At 40.0% G+C, this 21,771-nt stretch overlaps 1 protein-coding gene across 1 annotated transcript; it reads right to left on the bottom strand.

Annotated features, from left to right (window-relative positions):
- Nucleotides 1-14,509: 14,509 nt before the first annotated feature.
- On the bottom strand, nt 14,510-15,384 carry LOC103700662 (pectinesterase inhibitor 9-like). The gene has a single exon (XM_008782560.3). The coding sequence runs from the start codon at nt 15,348-15,350 to the stop codon at nt 14,757-14,759; it is 594 nt and encodes a 197-aa protein (XP_008780782.3). The 5' UTR covers nt 15,351-15,384; the 3' UTR covers nt 14,510-14,756.
- Nucleotides 15,385-21,771: the final 6,387 nt, after the last annotated feature.

Below are 21,771 nucleotides of genomic sequence, written 5' to 3'. Positions count from 1 at the left end.
GAAGCATGAGTCGACTCCGGAGAAGTATGAGTCGACTCCTAGGAGTCACAGGCAGAAAAGTCAGAGAGCAGTTTTCGGGTCTGAGATTCGAGTCGACTCTAGTGGAACGCGAGTCGACTCCGATGGTTGGTAGGTCGACTCCAAAGAAAGCAAGAGTCGACTCTCAGCGGAACACAAAGAAAAAGTCAGAGAGCATTTTTGGGACTCTGAGATTCGAGTCGACTCCCGCATTGCACGAGTCGACTCCGAGACTCCGCGACCATCAACAGACAGAAAACCAAGTTACTGCCTCTGAGATTCGAGTCGACTCCCAGATAGCTCGAGTCGACTCCAAGGCAGCGCTACACCAAGATGGCAGAAGGCTGTGTTTTGCAAACTGAGAGCCGAGTCGACTCCAAGGAAGTTCGAGTCGACTCCAAGACTGGACGAGCCAAAAGACAGAGGATCGGGAGTTCGGGCTCTGAGATTCGAGTCGACTCCCAGGACAGTCGAGTCGACTCGAGAGGACAAAATTCAAAATTGGATCCACGGACTTCAGTGGATGAGCCGACTCCGAAATTGCCAAGTCAGCTCCAGAAGTTGGCGAGTCGACTCCAGGTTAAGACGAGTCGACTCCCAGTCGAGGCAAGCACATTAATTCAAATTTGGAACAGTGGCCGAGTCGTCTCCGGTAAAACACGAGCCGACTCCTGCAACAGGCGAGCCGACTCCTGATCGCGCGAGTCGACTCCGATCCCAACGGTAACATTGTCAGGAAATGCAGACTGTGTCCAACGGCTCTTTTTCTTGTCTCTAACGGCTATATTCTTGTTTCCACGCCATCTAAAGCTATAAAAACAAGAAGAGAGCTAGGGGAGAACTCATGGAAGTGGGAGAGATCATTTAGGAAAGAGATTCCAAAGAGATTACAAGGGAAATCTCCCATAAGCACAAAAGGGCCATTCAAAGTGAAATAGAGAGAAGAAGAGCATCCAAGAGAATCCCAAAGCTTCCTCTCCATCCGTGTGCTGCCTCAGTGATCCTCTACCTCGTGCCAAATCAGAAGAGGGTCAAGTAAAGAAGAAGCCGAGCTCCTCCATCTTCAAAACTCAGTTGAGGGCTTCTCTTTACTCTATTTGTTTATATTGTCATATTTGCTTGTTTAAGAAGCTTTGTTTTGTTTTATACTTTGTTTTAATATCTTGTAACTTGATTCAATCAAGGGATTGAATCAAGGGGTTAAGGTTTGTTGGTGAGCCAAAGAAAAACCAACGGTGTTAAGGTTTGTTGGTGAGCCAAAGGGAAAACCAACGGTGTTAGGTTTGTTGGTGAGCCGAGGGTAAAACCAACGTGTAAGGGTTTGATTGTGATCCCGGGAAAACAATCGGGGAGGTTCTAGTCGGTGAGCCTGGGAAAACCGACCGAGTTCGTTGTGCGCTCGTAAAACAACAAGTTGGGTTGTGAGCTTGTAAAACAACCGGCTGTAATCGGTAGGATTATAGTGAAATTCCCAAGAGGTCTTGGGGAGTGGATGTAGGTGCTGGAGTGCACCGAACCACTATATGTCCTGTGTGTTTGTAATGCCTCTAGTTATTGTCTAACTAACACACTTACTTACTTAGATAAATTGCTTGTTTAATTCTTATCCGCACATCCTTTAGTTGCAAGCATATTTAATCAAGTCGAAGTCTATACATCAAACCCTTGCTAAGTTTAACTTTCACTGTGCATCTAGACAACTTAGCATAGTTAATCAAAAAGTTTTAGAAGTAGCATAAAAGTTTTAAAAGACCCAATTCACCCCCCCTCTTGGGTTGTATCTACTGGGCAACAAGTGGTATCAGAGCAGGTGCTCAAATATTATTTGTAGTCTTAACCGACTAGAGCCAAAGATCATGACAACTCAAATAGATAGTTTTCTAAGAGAAGGACAATCAATTGATACACCTCCACTGTTTAATGGTATAAACTACCCACATTGGAAAATACGCATGAGCATTTTCATTCAATCACAAAACTACTATATATGGAAAATCATAATAAATGACCTTCACACACTCTCTCATATTAATGAGAAGGACTTAGCACAATTAAATGCTAATGCTATGAACATATTATATTGTGCTATTCAAGAAACAAAGTTTAATGAAATTTCTGCATGCTTATCTGCTAAGGAGATCTGGGATACTTTAGAAAATATTTATGATAAATCTCAGATTAGCTCTCATATGCTTTAATTATATACTAACAATGAGACTGCAGAAAAGGGTGATGAATCTCCCTCAGTCGAGTCGACTCCAAGTAGCTCAGAGTCGACTCCCAAGTTAGTCGAGTCGACTCCAATAAGGTCCGAGTCGACTCCGAGGCAAATCAGCTTCCTAAAGACAAAGAAAAAGAGGAAGCAAGAAGAAAGGAAGAAAGAGATAAAAAGGAAGAAAGCCTTGACCAAGAAAGAGTCAAGCCAAAAAATAAAGGTTAGGAGCAACAATGATGATATTAGCTCCAAGAAACTACAAGAGGTAACTGACTTGTGCTTTATGGCACAAGAAGACAAGGTAAAATCTGAATCTACTCTTACCTCAAATGATTTTCAAGAAGAATTCTCTTATGATGAATTATTAAATGCTTTTCATGAGTTGTATAGTGAATGTAGAAAATTATCTGTAAAGAATAAAAATCTTACGAAACTAAATTCTGAAAATGAAAGCTTAAGGTCATTTTCAGAAGAATTGATTCAGAAAAATCATAGCTTAATTAAAGAAAATCAAAACTTAAGTAAAGAAATTAACCAATTAAGATGTTTTATTAACAAATTCACTGTAAGTTCAGAAAGATTAAAAATGATGTTTGAAAGCCAACATGCTGATTTTGATAAATCAAAATTTAACTTGACTCCTTCACTTAGCCATAAATCTCTAGAGAAAAAGGTTATCAATTTACCAAGCAAACCATTAAATAAGATAACTTATTTCAAAAATGAAAAGGATGGGAATAACAACTTTACCTATCGTTCTAGTATAATTAAATCAAATGGTAAAGTTATTACTATTAAACAGATATGGGTTCCAAAAGGAACCATATGTCCTAACTCTCAAGGACTCAAGCAAGCTTGGGTATCCAAAATGAGAAAATGAGGATGTACACATAGGTGTACCAAGGTACCTATGGAACATAAAGAAACTTAAAAAGTTATTAACAAAAAAAATAATGAAATCAGTAATTCTTGCATCTCATCATTATTTGTGCTTTAGTATTTGATATGATTTGCTAGTAGTGATCAATTTTGTGATATAGAAAATACTTTTGGAAATATAATCAAATCTCTTCATTTTTTAGTATACTTTACTCACTATTGGATAAGTTGCTAAATGATTAATCAATTTATTAAGAATAACTCTATGAATTCTCTATATGCTTGATTGAGAGTTATTATCCATGGCATTATTGTTTATTGATCATAGATATGATAATGTGTACTTGGTATGCTTTTGAATATATGCACTATGAATACCAAGAAACCATCCTTGGCATATAAAATCAACTCATGCTAGTATGTACTTAATCTCAAAAGACCTTGCCATAGGCTTACTTAGATTATCTACTTAAAGGTCAAAGTTTTGCTATGCATGCTAACTAAGGAAACAAACAAAAATCATTTCTAAATCTAAAGATGTTGTTTCCATCTCCAAGTTTTTCAAAAGCTTACATTGGATTTATTCTTGAAAAATAAAACTGAAGTATTTTTCTGTATTTACTAAATCTTGTAAAAGTGGTTCAAATGATAAAGGTTTCCAAACTGTGAAGATAAAGAGTATCATGGCACAGTATTGAAAACCAAAATCCTGATAAAGGTTATACAGAAAATAATATTAAATCCAATGATTTCAGCACCAAGGACACCATAAGCAAAATAGGATTAATAGAATTCTTGAAGAAATGAAAAAGACAATTATGTATGATAGTCATCTACTTAAATAATTTTTAAAAGACTATCATCACTGCTTGTCATACATATGATTTCTATTTTTGATGAAAATTTTGATCTTCTGAAAAATGGAAAATGAACCATTGCATATCTTTCATATTTTTCAGTCGTACATGTTATTATGAAAATAATGCCAAATCTGACTGCGGCAAGGTTCGTTGGCCCAAACCTCGCCCGGTTGTGCTGGCGCGGGTGCGCAGGCGTGCAGGCGGGCGCGGGCTGTGGCGAGGTTCGTTGGGCCGAACCTCGCCCAGGGCATGGGCGCGAGCGCGCACGGGCAAGCTGACGGGCTGGCGGGTGCGCAGCATTGTTGCTGGTGAGGTTCTTTATCCTGAACCTCGCCAGGCCTATCTGTTGGCCTGGGCGCGCCCGGCACAGTAGCAGGCGAGGTTCAATATCCAGAACATCGCCTGGCACACTGTAGGTGGCGAGGTTCAAAGAACCTGGCCAGCAGCATGGGTTGCAGCCGGATTTGGCCGCGGCATGGCTCGGGGCTGCGCGCAGTGGGCTCGGCCGAGGCGTGGCATGCATGGCACGGACCGTCCATGGATGTGCTTGGCTGAATGAAGGGCTTGGCCAAGGCTTTCCATGCAAACTAGTTGGCCTTGGCTTGACCCTCCGTTGGCCTCTTCATGGCCCGATGCCCTTCTTGGTTGGCGGCACTTGCGATGTGGCGGCGCCTGCTTGGGTCCGTAACATTCCCTCCCCCTTGAAAAATTTCCTTGACCTCAAGGATGATGTTTGGCCACCGCCAATAGGGCTCCCACGAACCTCCTTCTCTTGGTCTTCTTCCCCAATGGATAAGCACTTGCCATCTCTTCTGTTTCCTCCAATCTTTTCTTGAGTACAAGGGAAGCTCTACTTGGATGCCATGCTCCAACCGATCAACCCCATGGTTGTTGTAGAAGGGCCTATGCTTCATGTCGAACATTTGAACATCCCTTCACCTTAATGCTTCATGGGTTGTACTCCTCATTATACTTTTGGCACCCTTAAGTGCCCCATCATAGTCTTCCTCCGCCTCCTCCACTCCTCCCCTTGGGATGTAGACAAGTTTGAACTCGAGCCATCATAGTAATTCCCCAAATTTTTGCCGCCGAAGGTTCACCGTATTTTCCCATATGTTGGTCTTGCACTCGTGGTCACAAATCAGCAGCTCGCTGCCGCTAAACATGGCACCAACATGGTCTTCTAGGCCTTCCACTACACTCGAATTATCTTGAAGATAGACAGCTCGAGATTGAAGGGGTACCTCAGCTTGAGTTGGGGTTGGAAAAGCTGCAGAATTTGATGAAATTTCTGTGGTTGCAGAATTTTCAGCTGAATTTTAATGCTCATGCACGGCCACGTGATGTTGGGCTTCCTCTTCATTAACATCCGCTGTGTACTCAGTTGCAACAGCAAATGGTAGTGGCTTCGGTGCTGCAAGATGGGCTCCAAAATCATCCTTTTGAGTAGCCTCCGGTTGCAAGTAGGGAAGGCTCTTGCTGCAGAAATTTTGGGAATCACACTTTGGTTCTTTCGGCTCCTTCTCTTGAGGCCGTGGCTCTCCCTTAGCATCCCTACCATAGTCATCAACACTTTGCTCCTTTCTCTCCTCCATATCTCCTCTTCGGTCTTCAAGCTTTAGATCATGGGAAATCTCCTTCTTGGTTTGTCTCATATGATCATAGCTTACCCCAAGCTTCATACACTCCTGGGCTTTCTCTAACTCCCTTTTTATCATCATCAATTGGCCCTCTCTCCACCTACTTTTCCCATAGCCATGCTCCCCATGGCGGATAGCATAGCTACAGCTTCATCACTCTCCCTTTCTTTCACGACTCCTGGGCCCTCTAACCTTTTGTTTCTCCTTATGTCCTCCCTCATATTTTTCATCATGTTTTGCCTAGGGCCATCATCATCACTTACTTCCTCATACCACCCCTGGCCTTGCCGTGAGACATATGACCTAGGCATGGCTCCATGAGTCCTCCTATACTCCCAACTCTCTTATCTTTTCTTCTCTTCTTTTTTCTTCTCTTTTCCTCACTTCTTTCTCCCTTCTTCTCTCTTCTTTTCTTCTTTCTTCTCTCATCCTCATGAACTCATTTTTCTTCTCCTTAACTTCCCAATCCCTTAGATTCATTCTAACTTTGGCTAGGGTCTCATTTGCCCTCTTTAAACAAGCCTCACTCTCTTCCATAATGTTTACCATGTTAACCTAATTCTTTCACTCTAACCCTCCGGGCTTCATAAAAATTTCTTGTTCTTCCAAATCACCACTTCTAACCTCCTTTGGTCGTCACCCAAGGGATGAACCGACCCTTCTCTTTTATATCAAATAAGTTGTACACCACTCAATCTTTTCCAATTACAACAAGGGTTTACAAATTAGAAATCTCTCACCCCCGAGAGAGATATCTTGATACTCTATTTACTCCCTATCGGGCAGAGTTGAGAAAGGGCACAAGGTACTACCACTAGCCTCCCTTTTGTGCCGTTCCTAATGTACCCTACACTAAATAGTTGGGTCAAATAGTATCGGGTACTACCATTAGCCTCCCCATTGGCACCATCCCTATGATGAGCAAGGTAGAGATCAATCTGTTCCCTTTCACAAGAAAAATGCTCGCTCCTCTTTTGCAAATAAGAATGATAAGTTGCTGAAATTTAAGTACCCAATGCATGCATAATAAACTTCTATTGTATCCTTCTACAAGCTCAACAATTAATATGAAGGTATCATGAAGCAAACCTCACTTCTAAGCATGCAATGTAATGTAAAACAACTTATCCCAACCCAATATAGAATCTTAATTTTTCTTGGGGTTGTAGGCGTTACCTCTTATGAAGAGAGATCTTCGACAGAGCTTCTCTTGGAACTTCTCCCGACGAAATCTCTCAATGAAAGCACTATTGTTGGAGGGCAGCTTTCGGCCCCAAGTCGCCACACCAAATCCTTCGCCTTATGCTCCTTTCGGATGCCTCAAAATGTATGGATGCGGGCCGAACGGGTAACGCCGGTTGTGTGCCAAGCTCTTTAAGTGAGCATGGGAACTAAGGCAAGGGGAAGGTCTACTGGCTGCAGCTTGACCCGACCCTTGACTTGAGAAGAAACAATCAAAAACAAGAAGATATTTGGAAAGACGTTTTAGAGGAAAGCTTGATTGATTCTGTTCCCAAAATGAAGCTACAAGCATAAATCTAGAGGCAACTATGATTGGTATCCTCTAGCCCAAGTCCAAGAGCAAGCTCAAGGACCGAATACAATAGGGCAAAGCCCTCCCAAGCCTAAGGCCGAAATACAACAAGGTTCTAAAGTGTTCAAAAGATCCCTCTCAAGCTTTCACAATACATATTTATAGGCTCTTCATGGGGGACAAACAATTAATGGAAAGGTTGCTAATGGTGTGGCCTAGGTTGGCCAAGGTGTGGCATAGGCTGCCAAGGCTTGGCCATGGTTGCCCAATGCTGTCCAAAGGCTGCAGGTGGCTGGTAGGCCTTTGGCTAGCCAGCTGGAGGCTGTGGCAAGGTCATGGCAGGTGGCTAGGGCAGCTGGCTGGACAGGGCGCTGGGCACGATAGCAGGAAGGCCAGGGGCTGGGCACAGGCTGGCAGGGCACCTGGGCGCACGGTAAGGGCGTGGCTGGGTGTTGGGGCGTGGCAGGGTGCGGCAAGGGGCGCTGCAGGGGGCGGCAGGGTGCGGCAGGGGCGTTTGCAAGGCGCCTGGCGCGGCAGGGGCGCCGAGGAGCGGCAAGGGTAGTCAAGCAGGCGTCTGCTGCACGCGCGCAGGCAGCTGTCGGGCGTGCACGGGCGCGCGCAGGCTGTTGTCGGATGGGCGCGTGTGGTCAGGCACAGGCAAGCGTGGTCTGCGGCAAGGTTCGCTGGCCCGAACCTCGCCCGGTCGTGCTAGTGCGGGTGCGCGGGCGAGCAGGCGGGCGTGCGTGGTCGTGCGTAGGCAGGCGCGCGGGCGCGGGCTGGCGCGGGTTGTGGCGAGGTTCGCTGGGCCGAACCTCGCCTGGGGCATTGGGCGTGGGTGCGCACGGTCAGGCGGGCGCGCACGGGCGTGCTAACGGGCTGGCGGGCACGCGGCACTGTAGCTAGCGAGGTTCTTTGTCCTGAACCTCGCCAGGCCTATCTGCTGGCCTGGGCGTGCCTGGCACTGTAGCAGGCGAGGTTCAGCATCCAGAACCTCGCCTGGCACACTGTAGCTGGCGAGGTTCTTTGGCTTGAACCTTGCCAGCATCATGGGTTGCGGCCGAATTTGGCCGCGGCATGGCTCGGGGCTGCGCGCAGTGGGCTCGGCCGAGGTTGGGCGTGCTCGGCTGAGGCGTGGCATGCATGGCACGAGCCATCCATGGATGTGCTTGCCCAAATGAAGGGCTTGGCCAAGGCTTTCCATGCAAACTAGTTGGCCTTGGCTTGACCCTCTGTTGGCCTTTTCATGGCCCAATGCCCTCCTTGGTTGGCGGCTCTTGCGGTGTGGCGGGCATGGGTCCGCAACACGCCGCCGCCGGCGAACCTCCTCCTCGTCCTCTTCTGGAGAGGGTGGATCGCTCTTCTTCTAAAGATTCCACTGAGATAGCAATAATGGAGAGAAGTAGTGGGAGGACGAGGAGGAAGGAGAGGAGGAGGCGAGGAGGCATGGGAGAAGCCATCTCCAGTTGTCGTTGCCGTTGGTTCTCGGTTTGGGGGATTATATGGCAATCGCCTGATGATGATCCTACGGTTGTTGTTTATTTTAATGCAATCCAACAATCTTAATAAATGATAAATTGCACGTAGGACCAAGTTGACAAGTAAATCCAAAGCTAAATAAATAAAAAGTGAATTAAGGCAAGTTTGAGAAACTCTTATTTGAACTGTTTAGTCGGAGAAAATTCCATTTCTATTTTAATTCAGAGTGAAAATAAAAATACCTTAATTCTAACTCTTCTCCAATAATTCTAATTTTTATTTTTAATTATTTTAATTTTGATTTTGATCGTGAATTAAATGTACCTTTCGTTGCTATAAAAGCCCTACCTACTTATGGACACAATTCACTATTTTGACTTCAACAATCTTATTTTAATAAGGAAAATGACTTCATCTACTAGTTTGTGTAGCCTTGGATTTAAGCATATTCCATATGTATTCTTCATCCATATAGTTAATATTTTGTATGTTGATTGGATGGTCCTAGCTAAACACCATTGCCAAGTGCAACAGTAAAAGCTTGGGCCGGCAAGTACAATGATCGTGAATTAAAGCAAGTCTGGGAAACTCTTATTTGAATTGTTTTGTTGGAGAAAATTTCATTTAGAGTGGAAATAAAAATACCTTAATTCCAACTCTTCTCTGATAATTCTAATTTTTATTCTAATTTATTTCGATTTCAATTCTGATCGTGAATTAAATGTACCTTTCATTGCTATAAAAGCCCCAACTACTTATGGACAAAAATTTATTATTTTGGCTTCAACAACTTTATTTTAATAAAGAAAATGACTTCATTCACTAGTTTGTGTAGTCTTCGCTGATGTTTACTTTTAAGCATATTCCATATGTATTCTTCATCCACATAGTTAACATTTTGTATATTGATTGAATGGTCCTAGCTAAACACCATTGCCAAGTGTAACAGTAAAAGCTTGGGCTGGCAAGTACAATGATACAAATTCATGTCCCAAAGCACAAACTTTGTAAAAAAAAAAATAGCAAAAGATTAGATTTTTGTGCAAAAAAATTCCACAATTCACCAAAAAAAAAAAGTTGGTAAGGGCCACCCTAATTGTTGCATTAAGTTGGGCATCTTTGGTTGTTAATTCAAAAGGATGTGTTCAAATATTTTGATAAATACAAATTTTATAGAAAATCCTCTATAATAAGTTATACATACTCTTTATAACAAGCCGCAATGTGAGCTTGTTCAAGAATCTCAAAACACAATTATGAGTGGATCCGAGGTGCGGACAGGTATGAAGATGGTCATCCGCTCATTCGCGAGACACGCAGGTTGGCTTTGGAGCTGGGTGAGCTCCTGATAGCACATGTTTATCGGGAGGCGAACAGGGCTACAGACTGGGTCGCCTCCTATGTTGCACGATATTCTGGAAAGTTCTTATGGACGCCTTCTGTAGAGCTCCCGCCCCCATTGTACTCTTTACTGTCTTTTGACTTGGCAGGATGTACTCAAATTAAAGCTATATGATTGTTGTTTCTACCCAAAAAAAAAAGAAGAAGTAATTAAACCTTAAATGGCTCTAGAAAGATATTCCAGCTCCCTCTCGTCCTCCTACCAAGGCTATCAAATGAACTAAGCAACTTGAGAAGAGCTCAAGAGTGGCTAGAGATAAGCTTGAATCAAACTTGCTTCTGAGCTGAACGGATTAAGCCTAAATTAGCAAAACTAGTTCAAACTTAATTTCGGCTTGGCCGAGCCAAGAATCAACCTAGCTCACTTGATAGAATGCAAATATTTTTATGTTATAATAGTTATAATGCATACGTGATAGTACATTATTGCTAAAGTTTTGTAGATTCTTGGTAAATTTGATTAAAATTTAAATTCTGAAATTAATTAAATTTTAATATATTACATCTTACTTTCATCTCTATATCTTTTCTGAAAGTTTTTCATGTCCAAGCATATTAGCATATCTTTTTTTAAGTTTTTGAGGTCTCTTCTTTTATAAAAGTCTATCATTTATTGAGCTTTTAAGAGAGGAATCTAATAAGGGTTACTTTTGGAGTCAAAAAAAAAAAGCGAACTGTAGCCACGTTTATAGAAATTAAGGATATACTAAGTAATATATAATTTGCAAATCATTGGATTAACGCTTTTTCCTTTTGGGCCATCTGGTTAAAGCTTTAGTTGGTGTATTCATTTTGTTCTTTGAATCAACTAAATGATAATTCAAGCTTGAATCAAGCATCAAAACCAAGCTTAAACTTAACCTTAAATCAAGCTTGACATGAAGAATCAAGCTATAATTCAAGGTTGAATCAGGCTTGTTCAAGGTTGAATTGATTTTAGTTGAATTAAAATTATCAAGCTAATTAATAAAGCTTATGTTTAGTTTAATTTAGCTCAAATAGAACTTTTTAAATAGTGGCAATTGAAATAAGCTTCATCTCAAAATTCAAGCTCAAAATTAATTTTAAACCAAGCTCGATTGGAACCAAGATCGAGCAAGCTCCGATTGATTACCTCCCTTTACCTCTTGCGTTGGATTGGCTCCGGTCTAGCCCTTGCCAGTGTCACCTATCTTATTAACTTAGGCCATACTTTTCTTTATACCCTTTCTCTTCTCTTCATTTTCTCCTCTTTCTCCCTTCCAAACCTTTGGAAATAAGGGTTGCCCACCCTGAACTTGTGGTGTCAAACCACAAGTTAAAAGTGAATGCTATAAGCAATATATATGGTCAAAAGAACAAAAGAAGGCTTGGGTGGGACTTGATGGAGTGGACAATGGTAGCTTGGGGAACCATTGTAGTGCATGATCATGGTGTCGCCAAGGGTAAGGGCCTGGATTAACCGAAATCCTACGCAAGCCCAACCCACATTTATAATGGGCTTGGAAAGGTTTAGACATTGCCCGAGCAGGGTTTGGGTTCAAAATCCGGATCCGATTCAATTTTGAATTGGGTTTAGGCCGAGAGGGCACCCCGATCCAAAATCCGATATTTGAACCCATATAGATATATAACTTACACACATTAAATCTAGCTTCATTTTCTAAAATTTTACTAGTGTTTAGTTTAACTATATGAAGATGGAATTCTTATTATACTTGCTTATCACGGTCCTACCTCATTTTATTTTACTTTAAATGTTATTCATATAGCATGTGAACATTTATAGATGGCTTGGTTAAATTGATCTAATCAACGACCCTAAACCAACCTAATTTTTAAGTTTAGTTCAAATATTTGAGGTCGGATTTCATTTGGATTGAGAAATCCAAATGAAACTCTTTTTGTTTACTTTCTTGCGAGCTTTATTTAGGAAATGCAAAAAATTATTCTAGGGACACAAAAATTTTAGAAAATATTTGAAGCCATCCGTTAAATACAGAAATTTTAGAGAATATTTAAAACTATCCATTTAGAGTTCACATGCAAAGTCCTCATGTATCGGAAGCTGGTACAAATATCACCACATACTAAACTCTTCTTAATTATTTTAGAAAAAAATTATGAGAACATATTATTTGAAACCACTCATTCAAAAATTTCTTAAAGGAAAAAAATTAGAAAGCCTGCTTTTAATCAGTTTAGAAAAATTTTCCTCTATATAGAAATTTTTTTATTTTTTTTGAAAATATAGATTTTTTTATTAATTATTTTAGGAAATACAGAAACTCTTCTTATTCATTTTTTGCCAATTCTATTTAGGAAACATACAAATCATTTTAGCGAAGCAAAAATTTTAGAAAATATTTGAAGCTATCTGTTTAAGAGTCTCCATGCATCAAAAACCTTTAAAAGTATCACTAGGCACTAGACACTTTTTAATTATTTTAGAAAAAAATTACGAGGAAATTTTTTTTAAAGCTAATATTTAAAAAAATTAGAGAAAAAATTATTTAAGAAAGCCTGATTCTTAATTATTTTAGAGAATACTTTCTTCGATATTCTTAATTATGTTAGAAAACATAGAAAATTTTATTAATAATTTTGGGAAATGTAGAAATTATTTTTAATTTTTTCGAGCTATTTAAATTTGAAGTGCAAAAAATATTTAAAAAGTATGTTTCAGTCAAGCAAATATTTCTTAATCATTGCAAAAAATGTAGAAACTCCTATTAATCATTTTAGAAAACATAAAAAAATTTCTTAATTACTTTTTGCTGAGCCTTATTTAAATTTGATATGCAAAACAATCTAAAATGATTAGTTCCAGCCAATGTTATAGCAATCCAAGCGATTGGAAAAATTATAAACCCACAGAAACCAGCGGTCGTTATTGGCGCGTTCAAGGTAGGCAATAATTTCTCCTATCTTTTGGTTCAAAACCCAACTCATTCACATGCGTATCTCTCCCTTCGCGACAACTTCGCTCCATAACTCCTTTCGCTTTTCCCAGGCTCCCCTGGCCTTTTGACCAACGGCAAGCGCAGCAGTATTAGGACCAACTTTTTTTACTGATTTCTTCTCTAAAGACAGCAGCTAGTGGAGAAATATTTGCTATGACTAATTACTTTGCCACTCACACTTGTTCACACATTAGTTGCCATAGATTATTTCTCAAAAAAATAAGAATAATAGTTGGCCAGTCTACGCACAGGATTTCCTCTATAAAAGAACAATATAATACTATGGACTTATTTAGTTCAAAAAAAAAATTTACTTAAATATTTTTTCTATTTTTTTTAGAAATAAAATATCGAAAAAAAATTTTTGGCATGTTTGGTTGATCAAGAGAAAGCGACATATTCTAAAGTGGCTTATGTTTGATTAAACATCTACTTTTTTTAAGAAAGTTATATGAGGTACCTATTATACTTTTAATAAAAAGAAAGGTCTTGTCCATGAGTTTTAATAGCTTGAGTATACTTTTGAAAAAAAATTGCGCATTTGAAAAAAGTTGAGAACTAGATTGTTTATTTATTTTCTATTAATAAATGCTTCCATTGGATTCCCTCCAAACCGAACTTTTAGGTGGTGGTCCAGTTTTTGTCTGGCAGCAATGTTGGCACTAGACCACTTGTTGGTTGGCGAGAAGCCAAACTTCGGCAGTGGAGAAGGGAAGGGTAGGAGAAGAGCCATTATGGGGCCTTCCATAGTTATCAGAAGAAAACCGGTTTGAACTGCGGTGGCTTTTTCCAGCACTGGACCCCATGAACGTGCTACGAGTGGAGAGTGATCCCCAAGGAAAAGCTGAAGCCACTGAAGGCGGTGGATGCAAACATATGAACTCCCCCTGACCACCTCACACAAAGCCAAGCTCTTTTGATTACTTGGGAGTACTAGTGATGCAATGAGCAAAGTTGGATGCAATGTTCTTATATTAAAACCTAGCTCGGCCAACTCGTAGCGATCTTTTGTTCTAATAATCTATCAGCAAATTGGTCAGATCTCAAGAAACGAGGATGACAAATATCCTGTTCGCCCACTTGCATGCATGTTCTCACTCTTTCCAAGAACTACATAGAAAAAGAAAGAAATAGCTTGCTTTGGCCCGTTAGAGCTCCTTCCAAAACGGAACCGAGAACTCTGACCACCAGGCAATTATATAAGGACAACATAAATTAATGAGACGGAAAGTAGCAGAACAAATGCCATGGTGAAGCAAGGACATATGCATTAATAAAAGATGGGCTTCTCTTTGTTTCATGAACCTCCACATCTAATCCCTAATAGCAAGAGATATTGCACCCTTCACTATATACACCATGCACACATGGCTACAGAAATAAGATGAGGCGATTGGCGTGGTGCACTACCACGTGGTGTGCATGGTGTAAAGTATTATTTCTCATAGAAAAATCATGCCAATCTTTTTTCTTCAGTAGTCATGCAAAGCTCCCCTCATGGACCAACCCACTACAATTCGATTCAAGAGAGAGAGAGAGAGAGAGAGAGAGTAGCATCTTTTTATGCACTTTATATAGATCCCACAACCATAATGTTGGTCATATACGACTTTTAAAACTTTGCTCCTATTTTACATGCACTCTTCTACCACACATTCATCGTGATCTTCTAATGGAAGCGGAACAACCAAGGAATTGGTAAGCAACGACAACACAACAAAATACAGTAGAACATATTTCTTCAGATAGCTGGAGAAAGCATGGCAAACCCATACGAACTGAGCCGGTTCACTAGTTTGGACCGAGCCGGTTCACAAGGACCAGAGCATTGCTGGTGAGCTGGGCCACCTCGACCACCTTCTTCCTGATGGTTTCCCTTGCACCACCGGACCCGTACTGCGACAGGCTATCCAAGCAAGTGTTCTCGTCGGTGAGGGCGGCGCTGGACCAGGTCTGGACGTTGTTGAGGTGCCACATGAACCGGTCCGAGCCGGCTCGGCCGAGCCGGCCCAGCTCCTGGAACGAGTCCCGGAGCCGGTCCACGCTGTCGGCCAAGTTGTCCAGGCAGTCCCGGACGGCGCCGGCCTCGCGGGCCTTGATGGCCTTGGAGCCGCCGCCGCCGGCCGAGAGGCGGGCTACGTAGGCGGAGACGGACCGGGCCCGGTCGGCGCTGACGGTGAGGGCGGCCCGGGCGAGCTCGCGGGGGCTGCGGCGGACGGAGGGGGCGTAGGCGGAGAGGCACTTGACGCAGAGTGCCGGGTAGCTGGTGCTGCCGCAGGAGGAGCGGACGAAATCGGTGGAGGAGGTGGCGCCGGAGGTGAGCTCACCGGCGGAGATGCAGAGCAGGAGGAGAAGGAAGAGCCTCGAAGCAGTGGCTTCTGCCATTCTCTATCTCTCTGAACGAGGGCTGCCCTAATAACTGTGTGTGAGAGAGTAGGTTTGGCGTCCTATATATAAAGAATGGAAAGACATGGATAACAGTATATATATATATATATATATATATATCGTTGTTTATTTTTTTTACAAAAAAATGGAGTTGAAACAACGTAATAATCAACTTTTTAAAAAAATAATAAGAAAAATTCTGTGAAAGAAGTTGCATTTACTTATTCGAAAAAAAAGAAAGAAAATGGTTATGTTTAGGGTTGACTTACACTCCAAAGTATGTGCTAATTTTTATATTGGGAAGTAAATAAATGACCGGAGAATTTTTTGAGTTTTGAATTAATTCATTCAGCTTTGGATTAAAGACAACCCCGATTCGTGCTGAATTTTATTAAGGGAGAAAGCTTTTTCAAAAATAATGACCATCCATCCTGCACACACTTAATTGTTTTAATATTTTCTTAAGATTATTAACATACTATTTGAGTTGAATTAGTAGGGTATCTAGTTTACGGCTTAAGATTTAAACAATCCAACAAAGAAAGACCATGCAAATCTAAAAGTAAATATGTTTGCTTGTTAGTTTAACTATTTGTAGATAGGAGAGTAGGGACATTAATTTCCTAGTTGTTTGGGTTGAATATAGAAAAATCTGCCAATATTTTATCCCCGTAAAAGGCAGACTATTTTGCCAGACATGCATGAACAATGGAAACAACAAAGAATTAGAGGAACTACTATGGGATTGATAAAATCAAAGTAAATCTAGCTCTATAAACTATTTATAAGCAAAATGTTATAGAGGAGTAATGGCCTACTTCTCAATGGACCCTACTCAATTTTTAAAGCCTCTCAATGTTACTTGGTGGCAATCTAGGAGAATGAGCTTTCCCTTATTTCAGAATACAAGTTTTTACTTCAAGGTAATATCGGAGTCTCGATCATCTTCTAACAGTTTGGGATATAAACAACTGTTTCATGCTATTAGTTTCTAAAGTTTGACAAGTAATAACAAAGGAGAACTAGTTATCCAATTAGTCTACACTGAAGAAACGCAAATTAGTTACATTTCCTTATGGTCTTCACATGTCATTAATGTGGATTTATCCAAGTCAAAACTTGTCATGCCCTCGAGCCGAGTTCATGAACCGAAGGTCGTGTCAACCGCCGTATACTCATAAGGAACCCTCCCCAGAAGCAAGCAAGGCATCTCAACATTATATAATAAATATGCATTGGAACAATATAAATAATAATATGTAAACTTTATTTCAATAAGTAGCTTAACATTTAAATGTCTCATGATTCTAACAATATTTTAGGATAGTACATCAATTTAAATAAACTCTAATCTAGGATGATATGTGCCAAAGTTTTGCTAGTCGCTCTCCTATTTTGAAAACTCCGATCAAGCTAGTTCTCTGAATCTGTAAAAAGAAAATTATGTAATGAGCTAGATAACCCAGTAAGCAATGATCACTTTAATTAAATAAAATCAGGCAATCAAATAAATAATGATTTGCAAAAAACAAGCATATATGCAGTACTAATATACGAATCAAATCTTTCTTAAAATATTTAATTCTGCTTATAGATTCAAATTCTTTTAAATATTCAATTCATTTTATTGATCCTCAGCTATGACCACATCATCCTATGGCAAGGCATAATACCGACTATTCTTCTTGCAGTGAACTACGCATCATCTTGTAGCAAAGTCTTTCAGGACTGTTGGTCTGCTGGCGGTATGTCGCTAATCATTTTGGACACAACTTTTAGGATAAATCATGTGCCAATGTATTCGCCCCCATTGGCGGGGTCCACAATATAGCCAGGTCAAAATTTAAATAGTTCTAGATTTTATATTTTAGTTCTAAAATGATGCGGTGTCATAATCAATCAATTATATTCATAATAAAATTATATATCGTTATAATATTCTAAAATAATATATTATATAATAATATACTATTCATCAAATTCATGCATCGTAAATAATACCACTCAAAAGTTATGAATATAATAATTTTATATATTATTGATTAATTTAAAAAAGTGAAATATTACTTACTTTGCAAGCAAATCTAAAGTTCAATCCAATCAATTTCAAAAAAAGTTCTTCTAAGATTTCGGTATTTAAAAATTATATTTCTATTAAAATCTATCATAATTATTTCAAAAATAGAAATTCTAATTCCAATACTCTCATAGGCCTGATCAAGCAGGAGTGCTTGACATTGCAATTGGTTTGATCAAAGTGAAATTCATCGAATCATGGTTGGACTAGGGCATAAATGATTCAATAGAGATCGGAGGTGATCAAACCTTACAGTGTCTGGAAAGGGCTAGGGTAGGAGCTGACACGTTGCTCGACGACCCTGATCATAACTATTCATTTAGGTCCCTCCAGAAATCACTAAGAGTCGTACTTATGGAGTTCAATCAATCTAGAGGGAAAGTCCAGATAGAGAGAGAAAGTTTGTAGAGAGAGAAATAAGAAGAAAAATAAGAGGGATGGGCTCTCTCTCCTCCTCTTTCTTTCTTTCTTTCTTTCTTTCTTTTTTCTCTTGGGTAAATAGGGGAAGGAAGAGGGTGAACCGGTGGCTGACCATGGTGGTTCGGAGAGATGGCAGTTGGAGGTAGTGGTCGGCAACAAAGAGTGACCGGCGGCGGAAGCTAGCCAACCAAATAAAACACTAAAATAGGGCCCCGAGAAGGTGATTGTTGGCTTGATTGTTCTTGGATATCCCAGCCTACTCGCCGGCGGCTTGGGGGTCCGACTTTGGCCAAGGCAGAAGCAAGGAAGGGATGGGGTCTCGGCAACGAACACTGACAGTGGCGGTGGTCGAAAAAAGAGAAAGAAGGATCGGTAAAAATAGAAGATGTGAAACAGAAGATTTTTCAGTCAATTTCTAGCGGGTTTCTCGGTCGGCAAGTGGTCCTATCACAACAAGGGGAAAAGTAGAAGGTAGATTCGAGCCTTACCTTGCTTCGACAAGCTCTCCAGCCTCGATTTTCGATGGGCACGATGAATCCAAGCCATGGACTCAATGGGAAAAAAGAGGAAGAAAAGAGGCGATGGTGGCCGGCGATCATCGGTGGTGCTTGAAGAAAAATTGAGTGGACCTTATATAGAGCAGAGACTAGGGTTTTCTAGTCTCGAATGTTGGTTGATTTGGTTGCTCTTGAAGGCGCTTCACCAATTCTTTGATGTTGAAGATATTATCTTTTGGCTTGCAATGAAAAATCTTGAATGATATTTTCTTTGAAGCTTTCTCTTTCTGCTTTCTTTTTTGGCTCTAGTGGATTTGTCTTTGTAATGTTTGAGCTTTTCTTTTTTTTTAGTGGTCCTATATTTTTTATATTCTATGGAGAAGGTTGGAATACTTTTCTAGCCATTAGACAGTTAATAGAGCTATTGTAATATAAAAATAGTCGTTTTGATTCACAAGAAAACTAGCTATTACTGTTGTCAAGCGTACAGGGATGACTCACCGTTTTCTGAGGCCACTCGAGATTTTCAATAGTCAACTCGTAATTTTTAGGAGTTGTCTCGAGTTTGCTTTTGTTTTTCCTGTACTCTGTCTTTCTTCAATGGTACTTGTGGAGTCAGCTCTTTTAGTTTAGGGGTCAACTCGTCAGATGACTAGGGTCGACTCTTCAATGGACTAAGTTTTACTACTTTCTATCTTTCCAGTATGGCCGTTTTAGGTCGACTCGACTGTTTCTGGGTTCGAATCTAGTTTGATTGGAGTCAGTTCGTGAATTTCATAGTTCGACTCGCCAATCTGATGATTTTCTCAGCTCTCTATTTTTTCTCTATGGCCCTTTGGGGGTCGACTCGTTTTTGTCTGAGGTCGACGCTTGCTAAGTTGGAGGCGGCTCGAGTACTTCATGGTTCAACTCATCAACGTGAGAAATTCTTTGGCTTTCTGTCCTGTAAGACTGTTATAGGGTCAACATGCGATTTGCTGGAGTTGGCTCATGAAGGCATATCGGTGAGTGACAGTGTGCCGGAGTCGACTCGTTGCAATCTTAGGGTCGACTCTTTAGGTAGCTCAGGATGAAATTTTCTATGGTTGTATGTGAGCTTCCAAAGAATATTTGCATAGCCTTTTGAAGTTCAGCTTCTTGATGTGGAGCTTCAGATGGATCGATGATTTTCACTTGAGAGTGGCTGAAGACTTTCTTCTTTCTTTCTAAAATTTATCAATTAAACTCAAAGCAATTAATTATTCAACTTTTGACTCAACTGTTTTGTATCATCAAAAACAATCCTTTAGGATCAACAGTTATATTCAAGCAATTTCCACATTGTATATGTCCTTCTAGTTTGTAATTGATAAGTTGGTTAATATAAGGTGTTGACTCCTTTGGAAAGAACTGAGTCAACAGGTATAGGGTGCCCCTCACTATTTATCTTCCAGAAAGCATTTACAAGAACGAATACAGAATCCTGGGAATTTTGAACTAATGGGACATGAATCAAGAATTAATTATTGGTGACATATTGGATTGAGAAGGGTGAGAGTTGGACTCGCTTGATCATAAAAAGAAATAATAGGGTTGTAATGTGGATGCTTATAAGTTTTGATATTCTCTCAGTTTCTAGGTTTTGGAAAGGGGTATTGATTCTGCGAATGCATTCAACTACGGATCAAGATTTTAATTCCGAAAGGGAGATCTATTATCTTTTGGAAAAATATTAGGTTGGGATGTCGTAGACTTGCTCTCAATTTCAAAGATTATATAGAACTGCTAGTACAAGATGCTGTAGGAAGAAACCTAGCTATGAGGGTAGAGAAGAGGATTAAAACTTATAAGATGCTGAAATTTCAGTCCGGACCCAAGTTTTGATCAAAATTTCCTTATGAAGATGGGCAGTGGATGCACAATGTGCAATAGAAGCGAGCATGATTCTAGGGATTATGAAATAGAGATTTGTTTACAAAATTAAATGGTTTCTAGATAGAACAGACTAACAACATGGACTTTATAAGAAAGAAGAACTGAGGAAAAAGAATTCATCTTAGAGTTCGGGATTTTCGGGTTTAAAAATGAATTGTCAAAGATTATAGAATTAGATATTTAAAAGATTGTTATATAGCAGATCTATGTTATTGAGATTAAGGTTTAATGGGAAAAGTAGTAAAGGATTGGTAAAGATGAATAGCATTTTGATTCTATGCAAAGAAACAAAAAGAAAATAGAATCTGATATAGAAAAATTGAAGAACTTAAGAAGAAACATGAAACAACAAGAAAGACCTAATGGATAGAGAAATGATAGGAAAGAATAGAACTAGACTCACTCTAGAGAAAATGAATGGCACCCAGGGGGTGGTCTCACACTAGGTCCATGCTTCTTGTAAGGAATCAATGTAAAGAACAATTAATATCTTCATACCAAACATGATCTCTATCCAAATATCCAGTCATAATGTTCATATAATATTTAAACTCTATATTTCTATTGTTATATTGCAAAATCTGGCACAAGGTCTCCTCTAATTTTTTATTTTTTCAACTTATATCTCTTAAAAGTTATGACTGTTTTTTATTATTTTCTATTTTACCTCCTTTAAATAGTCCAAGTCAGACTTGCTCTCCCGCATGACATACAATGCTTCCACTCCCCTCATAGGTCTAATAAAAATTAGGAAAAGGAAAAAAACCTCCCAATCGCTTTAGACCCCCGATGTTGCTGTCTCATCCCATCTCTTCAAATTCTTGTGTATTGCATAAAATACTCCTTGCATCGCTAATGTGCCTTTTGCAAATAGAATGTCCTAATTCAAAGCATTTGGTTCTGCTGATGAGATCAAAAGCATCCATCAATTTTTTTTGCCTTAGATTACTTAGTTAGGCTACCATTGACCAAGGAATGCCAAACCAACCAGAGTTAGACAATTTGGCCTATACAAAACCGAACCGGCATCAAATTGGGATGGTTTCACCATGCAGGTTGATTCGGGTATAAAATCCCTCGACCCCTCTTCCCCCCCACAATTTGAGCCATCGAGTTTCGAGAGCTCCCTTTGTTTTGCAAGGACTCTTTCTCTCAGTATCAGTTGGATAAATCTTGCTGTTGACCGATCTTATATATGTAATACTAGAGAATAATACTACCCTTCTTCAAAGAACAAGTTAAGAGTTTGAGACAATAAATAAATTAAAGGGAAATTCCATCATGAAACTTAGACTCCTTCAGCAAAACTCATGCATTTAGGAGGGCTTATTCATATTCTGGTCTTCATAATGTGAATTCATCATTTCATGTATCTCATGTAAGAGGCATTTCGATGAAGTTATGGGTGGTATGAAATATTGATCAGCAACTCATGCCTAACATATCGATGTAAGATTGGATAAACCACAACAAAGTTAGACAAAGCATTTAGACAAAAGCATGTGTAGCA

This window comes from Phoenix dactylifera, unplaced genomic scaffold, assembly GCF_009389715.1.
Source record: "Phoenix dactylifera cultivar Barhee BC4 unplaced genomic scaffold, palm_55x_up_171113_PBpolish2nd_filt_p 000090F, whole genome shotgun sequence".
Lineage (NCBI taxonomy): Eukaryota > Viridiplantae > Streptophyta > Magnoliopsida > Arecales > Arecaceae > Phoenix > Phoenix dactylifera.
Note: the sequence above shows the minus strand (reverse complement) of the source record. Positions and strands in the feature narration are given on the sequence as shown.